The sequence below is a fragment of the Coloeus monedula genome (genome assembly GCF_965178545.1).
Source record: "Coloeus monedula genome assembly, chromosome: 2".
Classification (NCBI taxonomy): Eukaryota; Metazoa; Chordata; class Aves; order Passeriformes; family Corvidae; genus Coloeus; species Coloeus monedula.
In genome coordinates, this window is record NC_138782.1 from 120,292,009 (window position 1) to 120,306,362 (window position 14,354).

Consider the following 14,354-nt stretch of genomic DNA (forward strand, 5'->3'; position numbering starts at 1 on the left):
GCATTGTTCCCATGCAGAAATCATATCCTCTGAGTTATGAAGTTAAACATTTGACACTCCAGAAATGACAGATTTTACAGTACCTCACTGAGCTTGTTGGAGCTAACGTCACCCAGCAGTAATGTGTCTGAGGTATGGGCCACCAGGTACCGGTCCTTCCCCAAGATCTTCACCTCATCAATCTCATACCCATACTGGGATTTCAACACAACTCGAGTTCCTGTTGAGAGGTTCTTCACAATGACCTAGAGAAAGTGAGAAAAAGCAATATGAGGCCATGCACAGAGGAACAGCGCAGACTTCTTGCCCCATGGAAGATTAGGCAGTAGATGATACTAGGATATTTGGATATCCCCTCACATCATTTCCCTCTGCTTTTTTTAAAAAACTGACCATTCCTTTTGCATGGGATGACAGCTGTAGTAGACATGCGGGATTCTTACTTTTGCCATTTACAAGTTACTAGTTACAAGTTACTAGCCTAACTGGAGGCCCACTCAGGCCCCCAAGGAGAAGTCCCCTTTGAAGAGTCCTGTACTCTCTCCCCTGACTGCATAGGGGTGCCCAGACTGCCAGCTCTCCCTTACTGCCTCATTTTGAACAAGGTAAATTTGGCTGGAGTTTCCTTCAGGAGTCTGCACTTGACATGGAGGTACCTCACAGAAATTCACAAGGTAGGAAATAACCTCAACGGTCTTTTATCCCAGCCAATTCCCACCCAGCCTTTCTCGACAAGTTGGTATGAACAAACCACAGGTGGTGCAGAACTCCAAACATGTCTAGTTCTGGCAAACATGCCATTTTTGTCAGGAATTTCATACCTTATTAGATATTCTCTTACCTGGCTTGGTCCCACATATGTCATTTCAAATTTATTTTTGTAAATGGTTCTGCGAAGGCAACAGTCAAACTGTTCAACTCCTCCACACAGCGTACCCTGGGGACAAAAACACATCATGAGGTCAATGAACTCTGTTAAGGAGAGACATTTCAGACCCTGCTTACATGAAGAGGATCAGAGGTCAGACATAAACACACCGGCCCTAGCTGTTCTGGAGGACAAGGTTAGATGCAGGAGGACCAGCCCTATTTTGACTTTCTTGAGACAACAGAAAGATTGAGCCATTCTCAGAAAAATGGAGACTACCAAACAGTGGCATGAATCTGGGACAGGAGGAGGTGGGGTTAAAAACCACCTTTATCCTCATCTTTCCCATTATTCTTCTCAGTTTCCCACTTCTTCCTTTCCCAGACTCCCAGTCTCTCCTCCCTTCCAGCAGAATCCTTTCACCCTTCTTTCTTTATATCATCCACGTTCTTTCCACTGATCTCCTATCCCTTAGCCCCTTTCTATTCTCTGAAAATACTTGTTCACATATTCAGTAATTCTTGGTCTGAAAATATTTCAAGGATTCTTGACTGTTGAACACAAAAATATGCAAAAACTATTAAAGAAAAGTCGTAAATAACATCTTTCCTAAATAATTTAAGTGTTTTTAGTTATTCAAGTTACTAGAGAAAAATATGCAGAAAGATTAATTTAAAGAGATTTAAAGAACTATCTGATTTTAGAGAAGGCTCGGTGGCTGAAAGTAGAAGAAAGAGAACACCAAACTGAACACACAGCACAGAAACACAGAGTGTAATTAGCAGGTCAGTTTGTATACTGCTTCTCACAGGTACCCAGAAGAAAGAATTCTCCTGAGACTGCTCTGGAGAAGCTATGCCGATCTCATCATGCTTCTGAGAAAAGAGAAGGGCTGCTGAAACCAGTGAGCCATCACACCAACAGCCACAAGGTTTTACAGCTTCACACTCGCACACCCGACCGCAGCAGCTCCTTAGCATAAGGTCTTGGCCTCAGCATCTGCACTGCACCCCTGGGTGACGGTGTGACCACATCAGTATGACCACGTTCAAAGCCTTCCCTGTACCACACCACTTTGTTTCCATGCACAAACATGCATAAGGCTGACCCTGGTGTAGGACTTGAGGGTTCAGGCTTCCTGACTGATGATACAAACCGCACAGATCCGTGAGCCGTCCCTCTTCCACGCCAGAGCTGTGATGGTGTATAGGTGAGCTATTTCTTTGGGCTTGCCTTCCTCCCAGGCACTGCGGCGTGGGCTCCAGTTCAGAACCCGTAACCTGTGAGAGAGAGGAGGTAAGAGAGACATGAAAAACTGTGTGTGGCTGACAAAGGGAGGACTATAAAGAGGAGAATTCTCCATCAGGTACATGGTACCTATCATAGCTGCCAATAACAATGGACTGGCCACTGGGACTGGTGGCTGCTGTGGTGAATTCTTCCTCTGACGAGTCTCGGCTGTAGTCAAAGGTTTGAATCACACTGCCTTCCTTCCCATAAGCAACAATCTTCTTGTCACAGCCTGCAGCCACAATGCTGCTGGAAGCCCAGGCGAGGGCATAAGGAGGACAGGGATGCACCGCCAACTTTCCCTACAACAGACAAGAACACCCTGAACACGTGAATGGCCCCAAACCCTAGCTGGCCTCTGTACTCAGCTATTCCAGTGGGACCAGTATGGGACCTTCTGTAAAGCCCAATTCATGGGGCAGCATTGTCTGCCTGCTCAGTCTGTGGGAAGACAGAAACCAGAACTGAGGGATGTATCAACTATTACATTCATTTAACTGTGAGAGAAGAATACTGATGCCAGTAAGAAGACTGATACCATTAACTAGACTGGGACTGAGCTTCCAACACAGCAGAGTATAGATGGACCTTCAAGATATCACGGCAGAGAGCAGCCATGCTCAAACTGCTTCAGCTGAAGAAAAATATCTGAGAACAGCATCCCCTTCACCACAGCCTGAAGCACAGAGAGACTCCTGGCACAGAGGAGCAGGAGGCTCAGGAGAAATGCTGGGTGTCCAAGGGCAAAATGTGAGCCGAGATTCAACATTAACTGTGGTAACTACACACTGCTTAGTGTGGAGACAACAGTAGCCATTCCATGGAACCCTACCTCTTCGAGCATCATTCTCCTGAACACTGAAACATCAGATCTTTCCAGACACCTGAACAGCCTTATGCCTCATACGCAAAAACATTAATTCCCCCCTTACCACTGCCCTTAGTGTATTCCAAAGCATCTAGTCACTGTTCTGCCTCCACCAATGCTTCCCAAAACCTTTGCTAGCAAGCACAGCCTGCAGCTTCTCTCCAGCCTTGCACTCCCTCCACAGCCTGATCCCTTTCCTGAGCTCTTGAGCTGGGACACAGGCTGTGCAAACAGGAATTTTGCTCACTGAAAAAGGATCTTTGATACCTGTGATTCACCTGAGCCCTCATCATCAAAGAAGAAGCGCACTATGGTTCCATCTGCATGGCCAGACAGGATTCCCTTCCCCGACACACTAGAGAAAAACACAGACAGGATAATGCAATGTTGCAGTAGGACTTGAACCTTTATATTCATATCCCTGCCCAGAGCAGCCATTCCCAGGGTCATCATTGATGTTCCTCATGAAAGGAACCTTCTCCAAAGACAAGACAAATATCAAATACCTGCACCAGTGTCTGTAAAATAAAGCAGACATAAGAACTGAGAGTGGAAAGGAGAGTGACCATTTAAGTATCTTCACCATGTAAAATCACAATAAACAACTTTCTTTATTACTAGAAACCTGGAGAAGCTAAGTGACCTTCAGTGGAATAATGACTCTGCGCACAAGTGCTTCCAGCAAGGTGTATCAAACAGCTCTTGCACTGGAACTGTTCCAGAAGTGAGGCTGGATATTATGATACTGGGAATCCCTAAAAGAAACATAATGTAGACAAAAAACATCTGGGCAAACACTCCAGGCCTAAGTCCATTGTTTATAGCATTGATGTCTTGTACTTCTGGACACAAGCGCGGAGAAGAGAGCAAGGAAGAAGAAACAGGCCAAAGATCATGTACCCAGAAAAACACTTTCTAATGAAGGTTAGAAGATGCAAGAACAGAATACAAATTCTATGGACACTATAGCAATCCAGCAATCATGTATCTGTCACCAGAATGACAGCATTTAGTGAAAATTCCACTCCTAGGACCATGACATATCTTAATTTTTTTTTGGATAAAGAATACTAAAGTAGTTAAAATGAAATCTTATTAATTAAAATAATTTTAAATTGCACTTTATGGTTATTTTCCTAATTATAGCCTTGTCGGGAGTTTTATCTGGCAGAATGTTCTTACTTTTTTTAGCCCTTAGCCATGATTAATGTTAGTTATTAGCTAGATGAAGCTGACAAATGTAATCCTTATAAAATCACAGATTCAAATACATCAAGGTATATAAGTAAGCTCACGGAGACTTTCATCCTCAACTGTTTGAGGAACAACCAGCCTGCCAGTGTGGCACAGCCAGGTACCAGATTTTAGGAAGGAATTCCTTCCGGAGAGCACAGTATGTTATTATCTTGACAAGTAACTGAAAGCAAGGACACTGTCAACCTCCCACACTGGTCCCAGTTATGCCAAGCCAGCAGCAGGTGAGAGACTGAGCCAAAGCAGGGCAGGCCAAAGCAATGCCATACTCACTTGGAAGTTAGTGAGACCACATAGGAATCTGTCCCATAAATGGTGGAAGACTTGTTGTTCTTTGTATTTGCTAAACGAACCTGAGAAAGAGAAAATTATCAATGTTGCTTTTGTCTGTGGATCTCCCCCACTGTAAGTAACATTCCCAGAGGTTTCCCAGTTTGTGACTAGTGAAAGAAATCACAGGAAGCTCATTGCCTTCCAGTAGGTTCTAAAGTGGAAAAGTTGGAGTCACATTTTCACACTTCAAAAAAGGCTTGAAGAAAGAGCCAAATGATCTAGTAGAACCTCCTGGGACTAACTGGGAACCAGTTGGGAAATTCAAATCCATGGTGTAATCGCTCTGTTGCTATTACTGTGGCACCCAGTGATGGCTCTTACCCCACAGCCCAGCTACTTGCAGACCTGGCACACCCAGCAAGGGAAAAAAAGTCATGCAAATAACAAGTTTCTCTACCTTTCCTTCAGCAAGACCAAAGACAATGACATTCTCTGCTGGCCACAATAAACAGGTCACAGCACTCTGCAAAGGAAGAGGTAAAAAGAGAGGTAAGAGCTCCATCCTACTCAGCTTCCTGCTCTTTGCCACATAAAATAGTTCAGGAACAGACACCACTCAGGCAGGAGAGATGAGGCATTTGGACAGGCCTTACAGCAGCTGAAGATACTGGACAAGACTTACTCCATGCTGAAGCTTAAACTAGAGCTGGGGCAAAGTAATTGAGCTCAGGAGGACTACGGGAGGGCAACAAAGTTATACGGATGTGTTTAGTTTAGAGCTCTTTTGAAAGTATTACTTACTGAGCAGGTGCTTGGCTTGCCACATACTATTGGTGAATGTATACAATCATGGCTGTTTTAAAAGGTTTTTTGCAACAAGTATAAAATATAAAAAATAATTTGACTGTGCCAACTTCTGTAATAGCTATGAGAATAGTTGTCTGTTGGATCTTCATTTGATGAATAAGAAATAGCCTTTTTTTTTTCAGTGCTGAGTTATTATTCATAAAATGGTTATTAGATGCTACCAAGTAGGTCAGGTAGAAACAGGCTCATTAAATCCAAACCATATCTTAGGTGGGGTCAGGATGAAAGGAATGGGGGACTTGTCTTCACAAACAAGTGGTGGGCCTGCTACAGGTAGCACTGAGATACAACTAGCACTGAGAGATAGAAGAAACAATGGGAAGGATTCCACTGATTGATGAATGGAATGAAAGAGATTTGTCTTCACAAAGGTCTGTAGGTCTGCTGATAAATGAAATTGGATACCGAGAGATGAAAGAAACAATGGGAAGAACCATAAACTCTATAGGAATTAAAAAAGGGGGGGGGGGGGGAAGGTATATGTTAGAAGGGAGTCTTAGGTTTCAGGAAGTCTGTACCCCTCAACTACCTCAGCCAATGGGGAAAGAGAGAGGGAAATGCGGCCGGAAAATTAGGATAAATAGGAGGCTTCGTCCTCCAAAAATTTGAGACCCCAGGGGAATGACCCATGGCCTCTCCCTTTATTCGAATAAAGTAACAGGACTCCTCTGCCTCCTTTTTGGACATAAACCTCTGGTGTTTGTGGATTAATTTTCCTGACAAGGATGAATAAAGCTGACTACAAAACTCAATTGTAACAGAGGGGCAAGAAAGTTTATGAAAGCCCTTCACATCTACCCTGCAGAACTCTAGTCCGTAAGATGGCTGGTGTTTGGCACCGTGCCACCAGCACCAGCCTCACTGGCTCTCTGTCCCATTTTAAGCATCTGGGACTGCTTAAGATACATATACACCCTCATTTATTCATCTCATCTTCCATCCCTGCTCTGATCATCCATATCAGCAAACTTAGCTACAATCAGGCAACAAAACGCCCCAAGGTGACCAAACTGTTCATAATTAAAATGTCCAACCAATGACCAAGACCCATTTTCATTACCCCTGTTTCCCAGGAATTTGTGTATTTCCCTCATTATCTGACAGAGTCTTGTTTTCCAGTCTAACACAACAAAATCTTGGGAACAAGCCTTACACAGTGGTGATGTGCTCATTGCTTCCTGGCTCTCGAGCAGGAGGTTTGGCTTGCCAGTGTGATCACACACTGTGATCACTGTAAGAGTGCCCAGTGGCAGGAGAGGGAAAGCGCTCAATAAATGATCTCTCATATTGACTGAACATATCAAAAATTTGTAAATAACAGTATTTAGTTACAGGAGAAAGCCAGACATGGTGGTAAAACCCCAGACATATAGCACCAGAAAAAAGAAAGGATTTATTGTGTTACAAATGGCAGAAAAGGCATGGGGAAATAGGAGAATGAGAGAAAAAAATGACTGAATTTCTACATTAAAAATACAAAAACCTGTACATGTGCCATGCACAGCATCTGAGCTTGTGAGAGGTGAGCAGGCCCCCAGTGGGCTGACAGCTGGAGGGGCCAGCAGCAAGCAGTACACAAGGAAAGAGCTCTCCAGGGAGGCTAAAGGTGCCCATACCTGGGATAGCCACCCTGTTCAGGAAACGGACAAATGGACACCCAAGCCCCTGTTACTCTCTTTTCCTCATGACACTCTATTCTCATGACCACTCAGTGCAGTAGCTCAACCATAGAGAAACAGAGGCTGACCAGCAGCTTTCCTGTTGCCAGAGACACAGAATTCCCTGGGCTCCTCGGAGCAGTCAGAGCAGCCACAGTTGTAGGCTATGACCCAACTCTGAGATGTAAGCTTTCAACCCAGAGGCTGAGGCTGCCCTTCACCTGAGAGGCAGCTTGAGAAAGCCGGGCACAGAGACTCCAGCAACTCCATCAGAAGCAACTCTGTCTATGTCTTCTGGGGATTTGGCCATGGAGGATGAGTCCTCCTATGCTGCAGAGAACTTTCTCAGTGACACAGAGAATATGGGGGTCCTGGTGTGATGGCACTTGCCTGGAAAGCCTTGAGCAGCTGCTGGAGCTTTGCCTCTGAAGGTAGAAGTAGTCAGTGCACTGTATTTTCTCACTCTGATGGCTTTCTGTGCAAGGAATTCATAACACCTTTGCCTTTTCCAGACAGATCGCGGGGCAACCCTTGGCAAACGCCTACTGGGGATATTGTTCTCTGACACAGGCAGGCAGAGCCAGAGCAGCAGAACACAATGGTGGCCAAGGAGCACACCTGACTGAAATTACAAACCTGAGGCAATTGAGCATGTGTAAATTGCACAGTTTGAATTCTGCACACTTTACATTTTGTTTAATAAGGCATCTTGGAGTTTAGAGTTGCCAACCTGTGAAAAATAGTTGGGCTCTGAGTGTCTCCTACTTTTCCCTTTCAACTCCCTTAAAACAGTCTGTCCACTGATGCCTGAAGTAGTCCCCAAAGTTTTGTAACTGATTGCACTGATCGTTCAACAATTTACTGTGTTGTACCCAGGCATTAGGACACCTCTGAAGGTTGATGAGCAATATGTGCCTCAGAATTTAGAGATTCTCTTAGGATCTTTAAAGGTTAAGTACAGTTTGGCCAAGTACACCTGTGTGTATGAGCAGAGAGACCTCTCATTTTCTTTTCTTACATATGCCAGAGAAAATGGAGTCAAACAGAAGTCTGGGTCTCACCGTTTGGATGAACTTGTTGCATATCACCTTCTTGTCACCCCTGCAGAAAAACATGAACAAAAATTACTATCAGCAGCACTGTGCATTCTGGTCACCCTACTGTTTATATGCAGTCTGGTTTGATATTGCCAAACAGAGCCCATGAAGTTTTGCAATGCTGCTTGTCTATCATAACTTTAGGCAAAAAATCAGAAAGACCCCAGCTTCTGAGCTTCCAAAATTCTGGTGAACTGCCTTTCTGAGTGCTGTTAGCACTATTCCTGCCAGCAAATGAGGATGCAGTGGGGCAGCTGTGTGCCATGGCTCCACAGCTGTGACACACGATGGCAACACAGGCTCCAGCTAGCTGCATGCACAGCCAGGGCTCCACAAGGGCCCTGCCGAGGAAACCTCACCTGCTGCTCCCCATGGACACCTGTGTGACTCCCTGCGGGTCAGGTGACGGGCGCTGCAATGTGTGCCAGGGCGAGGATCAGGCTAAGGGACCCCGTGGCAGGGCGGAATGGTGCGTATTGGACCCCACCGCAGACTCACCACTCCTCGCCAATCCTGTACACGTAGACAATGTTGTCCGTCTGCCCGATGGCCAGTTTGGTGGAGTCCGGGGAGAAGGCCATGCCTTTGACCACGTAGCTCTTCCTGCCGTACTGCAGAGAGGGTCGGTGTGACCGCGGGAAGGTCGGCTGCCCCAGTGCTGCCCGGCCCGTGCCCCGGCCCCGGCCCCGGCCCCGGCCCCGGCCCCGGCCCGGCTCCACTCACCTTGGCGTCTGCCGGTTTGGTGGAGAACTTGTCACGTCGCTCGCCCTGCTCGTCGTAGAGCAGCACCACGCGGTCCGCGGTGCACACGGCAAACCGGGCACTGCTGGTGGACCAGGCCATGCAGGTCACCCGCGCCGTCCCGTCCTGTGGGCACGCACAGCTTAGCGGGTACACAACAGCCCCAGCGGGCACATGCATCTCAGCGGGCACGCACTCCTCAGCAGCTGGGCACACACAGCTCAGCAGTCACACGACAGCCTCAGCATCGCCGCTACGCCCCCCAGACCGGTCAGGGCCGCTCCCCCCAACCCGGCCTGGCCCGGCCCGGCCCGGCCCGCACCCCCGCGGCCTGATCCCCCCCAAGCCCGGCCCCGCCCGGCCCGACCTGCGGGGCCAGCAGGGTCCGCACGTGCCGTAGCTGCATCGCGCCCTACACCTGGGCCGGGACGGTCCCACGGGCCCGCTCCGCCGCCGCCTCCGCCACGGGGCCCGCCTCGCCCCGCCCCCGTTGCCGCGGCAACCCCGTCGCCTCCGCCGCGCTGACGCGAGTGCGTCGAGCCCGCGGGGACCGGCCCCCCCCCCGCCACACCAGCAGGGATCGGCTCGGCTCGATCCCGGTTGCGCTATGGAGGCGCTGCGTGCCGCGGGGCGCGCCGTGCTGCGGAGCCCGCGCCTCGCCCGGCACGGCCTGGGTCTCCGCCGGCGGCGCAGTGAGTGCGGACGGGGGCGGGGGTCGGGGCCGGGCATCGCTCCGGGCGGGGAGCCGTTAGCTCGGCGCAGTCGGGCTCGGAGTGCGGCCGCTGCCTGCTGCAGGGCAGTCCGAGGGGCCTGGAGGACTGAGGGGGCGGGAGCGGCCGTAGGGGTAGCCGAGCTAGAGGAGGCGAGGGGGTCGGGGGGCGCGCCGAGGGAGCCGGGGCACTGCCGGCCGCGGGGCACGGTAGTGCTGCAGCCGCTCGCCGGGCCCTCCCTGCCCCGCTCCCCGGGCTGTCGCCTCTTGCCCCACATGTGAATCGAGGCCGCCCGCGCCAGTGGGCTGACGGGCCCGGCCGGCTGCGCCAGGCGCTGGAACACGCTGGACTGCACCGGGCACCTCCCCGGCCTCCTCGGGCCCCTCGGGCCGCCGCGCCTGGTCCTCTGCGAGTGTGCCAGGCCAGCCCGTGCTATCTGCGGCACGGCAGGATCCGAGACCGACCCAAGGACACAATTCCTGGAAGTGTTCAAGACTAGGCTGGACGGGGCTTGGGGCAACCTGGTCTAGTGGAAGGTGTCCCTGCCTGTGGAAGGGGAGTGGAACTGGATGAGCCTTAAGGTCTTTTCCCACCCAAACCGCTCCATGATTCCATGACCCCGCAGGCACCCTGTGGCACAGGAGGGCCATGTCTGGCTGTTCTCAGTTGGCTGCCCAAGGCTTTGCTGGAGCAGCAGCACTTGCCCTGGCAGCCCTGGTATACACGGACTGTCCTCAGAGCTTGGAGTGACACAGGGTTCTTCTGCCCGGGGTGGAGGTCACTGGTGCCTGCATGGCACCACGCAGGCTCCCTGATAGTTGTCACTTGTGCAAGAGTACACTGTGCAAATAAAGGCTCCTGATTTCCCTGTGGGTTCAGATTATTCCAATTATGAGTTGGACCCTTCTGCAAGTGTGCCAGTAATGCTCAGGGAGCAAATCCCAGGGAAGAGGTGAAAATAACCCTGGAAAGTATTAGCTTAGCATGAACAGTACATACCTTGGCAATTCCCATCTCTTTAGCATCTCTGTGGTGCAGTTGCTTCCCAGTCACCCCAGCTTGGATCACAAGTGCTGACTAAGCTGCCCCTGCCCTGGCAGCCTGCTGCTGCAAGTGAGATGCCAAGGTGTTTGGCTCTGCTTACACTGGGACAATCTGGGGATTTTGATCTGAGCATGGCAGTAAGTGCTGCTGCTCTTCGAGTGTGCCAGCAGCTCAGGTGGCTGAGATGAATGCACCACAGAGACTGAAACAGATGAGACCCAGGAATGCAAGATTTTTGCAGATAGCAATGAGGGCTACAGCATCCTCAGCCCTGTGCAGATATGCAGGAGCTGTCTGTGCTGACAGAGCCTGGACTTCCAGGGCTAGAGGACTAAAGCTTCAAGGGTGAACTGCCCACTCCTTCTGTTCCTCTTAGTGTCACAGAGCCAGGAGAGTGTCCTGCTGGGGGCAAGGAGCAACACTGCTGCTGTGAGCCACGCGTGGGGTGGCTCTGCTGGAACTAGCTGTGGGGCTGCTGGCACATGGCTTGTAAGGGCTTTTGTCTTCGCAGAGCTTCCTGAGAGCTGGGGCGATATGCAGGAGCCTCTGCTTGAGGGGATGTGCTTCACCCTCAAGTATCTGGGCATGACGCTGGTAGAAAAACCAAAAGGAGAAGACATGGCTGCTGCCGCCATCCGCAGGATCGTGGCCACGGTGAGACCCAGTCCTGGGGCCCTGGTGTGCTGAGGTCAGAGTCCAGCCCCTGGACTCTGGGAGGTGTCTGTGTCCTAGCCCTGAGCTCCTAGTGAGGGACTGTGCCCTTCCCAAGAGGAAGGTGGCATGCAGGAGGCTACTGGTGTCTGCCTGTGTGATGTGGGGAAGCTGCCTTCCTGCAGGACAGCCCCAGCCACCCACTCCCACACCTGAACCTATCTGGGAGTGGAGCTGTGCCTGCTACAGCACAGAGAGGAGGGTGGAGTACTGTGGGAGGTGGGGTCTATCCCTTCCTGTGTGTGTGGCAGTAGTGTGAACAGATTTGAAGAGTGTTCTGTGCAGGGCATGCCTGATTGCCAGACTCTGCTGTCCTATCCCTACAGCAGGAGTCTTTGCAGCAAGTATCCAAGTGAGTGATACTGTACAGAGTCTGCGGGGCTCCTTCCAGCACGGGGGTGAAGTGAAGACCCTTGCCAGGTTTGCAGAAATTGCTGGTGTCTTTCTACTGCCAGGCACGGGTCGGAGCTCGCAAGTTTCAGAAGGTGATTCTGACGGTGTCTCCGAGGGGCATCTCGCTGCAGGATGCAGACACTAAAGAGATGGTGGAGAACATCTCCATCTACAGGTGGGCATGTCATGGGTGTGGGCTGGGTGTTCCCCAGCAGTCAGCTGAAGACTGATGGGAATTTGAGTAGCCAAGGAGGGCTGGGCCTTCTGTCAGCAGTACCTTCAAACTTAGGTCTTTCCTTGGCTCCCTGAGGCCTGTACCCTCCCTGTGCTGTGCCCCCAACACTGTCTGAGGCTGAGTGTAGGCAGGGTCCTGGGTGGCCTTGAGTTCATCAGCCCATCCATCATCTCCTTTTGCCCTGCTTGTCTCTTCTGGCATTCAGCAGGATTTTGAGGCTCGTGATTGGAAAGCCCCACAGTTAGAACAGGACTGCATGTCTGCCTCCACTGCCATGGGACCACCCATCTGGCTGTAGGCTGCCAGAAACTGCAGCTTGCATGGGTGGGCTAAAGGCAGTTGCTGTGAGAGCTGATGTTGATTTCTTCTGCTGCCACTTGTCCTTTGGCTGGGTTGGGTGTCTGTGGGTGCTGGGTGTGAGGGCAGTAAGTCTGGTGGCTAGATGGGAAGCAGAGACATTTGCTGCAAAATGTAGGTCTCAGCGCCAGAGCTGATGTGCCAGGTCAGAACATCCCTCTGCCTGGCCTCCAGCTGTGTCCTTGGAGGCAATCACCTACCCTTCTGTGCTCCTCTTGTCCCAATGCTTGAGTTCACACACTGGGTTGAGCTTGCCGTCAGAAAACTACAAGGTACACTGGGACGGCGCAGGAGGGAGTGCCTGTGGATGCAGTGATCTCTTACCTGCTGCAGGTGCCAGGCAGCCTCTGGCCCTTGTTGGGGGTTTGGGCTGCGTGGTCAGCTTGGGCAGGTGAAAGCCTCAGGTTGTCATCAGTGCTTGCTGATGTGCTGGGAGTGCAGCAGAAGTCCAGTGCCAGGGTCCCGGATTGTCCTGATGGCTCCTTTCTGCCCACAGGATCTCCTACTGTACAACAGACAAGCTGCAGAACAAAGTCTTTGCTTATGTTGCCCAGAGCCAGGAGAGCGGGGCACTGGAGTGCCATGCCTTCCTCTCACCCAAGAAGAAGATTGTAAGCACTTGCCTTCTGCTCTTGGCTCCATGAGGTATGGGTGGGAGCAAGGACCTGCTTTCTTTCCCTTCAGTGAGAGGGGCCATTACCTCTGCAAACCTCAGCTGGATTAGGAGCCAGGGAGTGGGTGTGCTCATGTGCTGCAGAGACAGGGAGTAAGCAAAGGGGGATTTCCTGTCCCAGCTCCTGAGGGTCTGCTCTTGGGGGTGGCTGGCCCCCAGGGGCAGACAGACACAGAACTGAGCTCTGGCCTTCCATCTGTGTGTTCTGCAGGGACAGGCAGCAAGGGATGCTGGGGGTCTCAGATTTCAAGGCACTGAGGTTATCCTGGATTGAGGGCCCAGATGGAAGCAGACATTCCCTCTCTTTCATGTACACAGGCCCAGGCTGTGACTCTGACTGTGGCCCAGGCCTTTCAGATGGCGCTGGATCTCTGGGAAGCAACACATGCAGGTAAGAGGAATTTCTCAGATGTGTCCTTCTGCATAGCCCTGGGATCAGTGTCTCTGGTGTGGGACCCTATCCTGGGCTGTGTGGAAGGGGAGATGGCTTGCTGCCTGGCTGGTGTTACACACCAGGCAGGGAGAGTGTTGTCCTTGTGGTTGTGTTCTCTGCCACTCCCCCATCTCTGGCTGGGGTGGGTTGGGGTGGGAGGTGTACCTGCTCTCTGTGCTGAACTGCTGTGCATTGCTGAGCTGTAGCCCAGCTCAGGGCCTGGTGGTACCTGCCCTGAGCAGTGACCCCTCACCCTTCTTTGCACCCTTCCGCCAGCACGGCAGGGATTCCCTGTTCCTCACCCACAGTCCTGCCTGTACATCCCCAGCTGGGCTTTCTGCAGGTTGCAGGCACTAACTGCTGCTTTTGCCCTGTCCCAGGCTCTAGGCAGGATCAGCCCCTTCACCCTTCATGTGTCTTGGAGAGCAGTGAGCCCGGCAGACCCCGTGAGCCAGCCCCCCCAGGGAGCGCTCCCTTCAGACACCAGTTTGGGGTACAGTATGTGCAAGTCAGGTCCATGCCCAGGGCTGTCTGGAGTTAGGCCAGGGACAGAGTGACCCTTCTGCAGCTCCCTGCTCCTGCCCTCTCAGAACCCTGTTGATACCTGCACAGTCCCCATCGCACATGGCAGCCTGATGTGAGGAGGTGCACTATACTGTGTGGCTCACACAGCAGGTGCAGTTCCTTAGTGTCTGTACTCCTGGAGCTCTGCTGTCAGGCCTAGCACTGCTGCAGCCTCAGCCCTGCTCTGCTGGCTCTGTCACACAGGGTCCTAGGACCTGGGCTGCACACCTGGTTTCATGGCTGGGGTGAGAGCTGCCTCTGAAGGAGAGGACCCTTGGATCATCATCCTGCCAGCCTGGGCTAAGGCTTAGCCCAGCC

General features: G+C 51.5%; 2 protein-coding genes across 2 annotated transcripts in view; one reads left to right on the top strand and one right to left on the bottom strand.

Moving 5' to 3' along the window:
• IFT172 (intraflagellar transport 172) overlaps nucleotides 1-9,379 on the bottom strand; it is a 38,228-nt gene extending 28,849 nt beyond the window's left edge. The window contains exons 1-11 of the mRNA XM_082276811.1: nucleotides 9,284-9,379; nucleotides 8,899-9,042; nucleotides 8,674-8,786; nucleotides 8,140-8,179; nucleotides 5,011-5,076; nucleotides 4,554-4,633; nucleotides 3,294-3,381; nucleotides 2,246-2,460; nucleotides 2,025-2,148; nucleotides 842-937; nucleotides 84-245 (exon numbers count right to left, since the gene is read on the bottom strand). Coding sequence (XP_082132937.1) covers nucleotides 84-245; nucleotides 842-937; nucleotides 2,025-2,148; nucleotides 2,246-2,460; nucleotides 3,294-3,381; nucleotides 4,554-4,633; nucleotides 5,011-5,076; nucleotides 8,140-8,179; nucleotides 8,674-8,786; nucleotides 8,899-9,042; nucleotides 9,284-9,322 — 1,167 coding nt within the window. The 5' untranslated portion in view covers nucleotides 9,323-9,379. The remainder of the gene's footprint in view (nucleotides 1-83; nucleotides 246-841; nucleotides 938-2,024; nucleotides 2,149-2,245; nucleotides 2,461-3,293; nucleotides 3,382-4,553; nucleotides 4,634-5,010; nucleotides 5,077-8,139; nucleotides 8,180-8,673; nucleotides 8,787-8,898; nucleotides 9,043-9,283) is intronic.
• A 144-nt stretch (nucleotides 9,380-9,523) lies between these two features.
• LOC309570173 (low density lipoprotein receptor adapter protein 1-like) lies at nucleotides 9,524-14,013 on the top strand (the record flags this gene model as incomplete). Its single annotated transcript, XM_082276802.1, has 6 exons — nucleotides 9,524-9,608; nucleotides 11,182-11,324; nucleotides 11,837-11,949; nucleotides 12,863-12,977; nucleotides 13,358-13,430; nucleotides 13,853-14,013. The coding sequence occupies 6 exons, from the start codon at nucleotides 9,524-9,526 to the stop codon at nucleotides 14,011-14,013; spliced, it is 690 nt and encodes a 229-aa protein (XP_082132928.1).
• Between the last annotated feature and the right edge of the window lie 341 nt (nucleotides 14,014-14,354).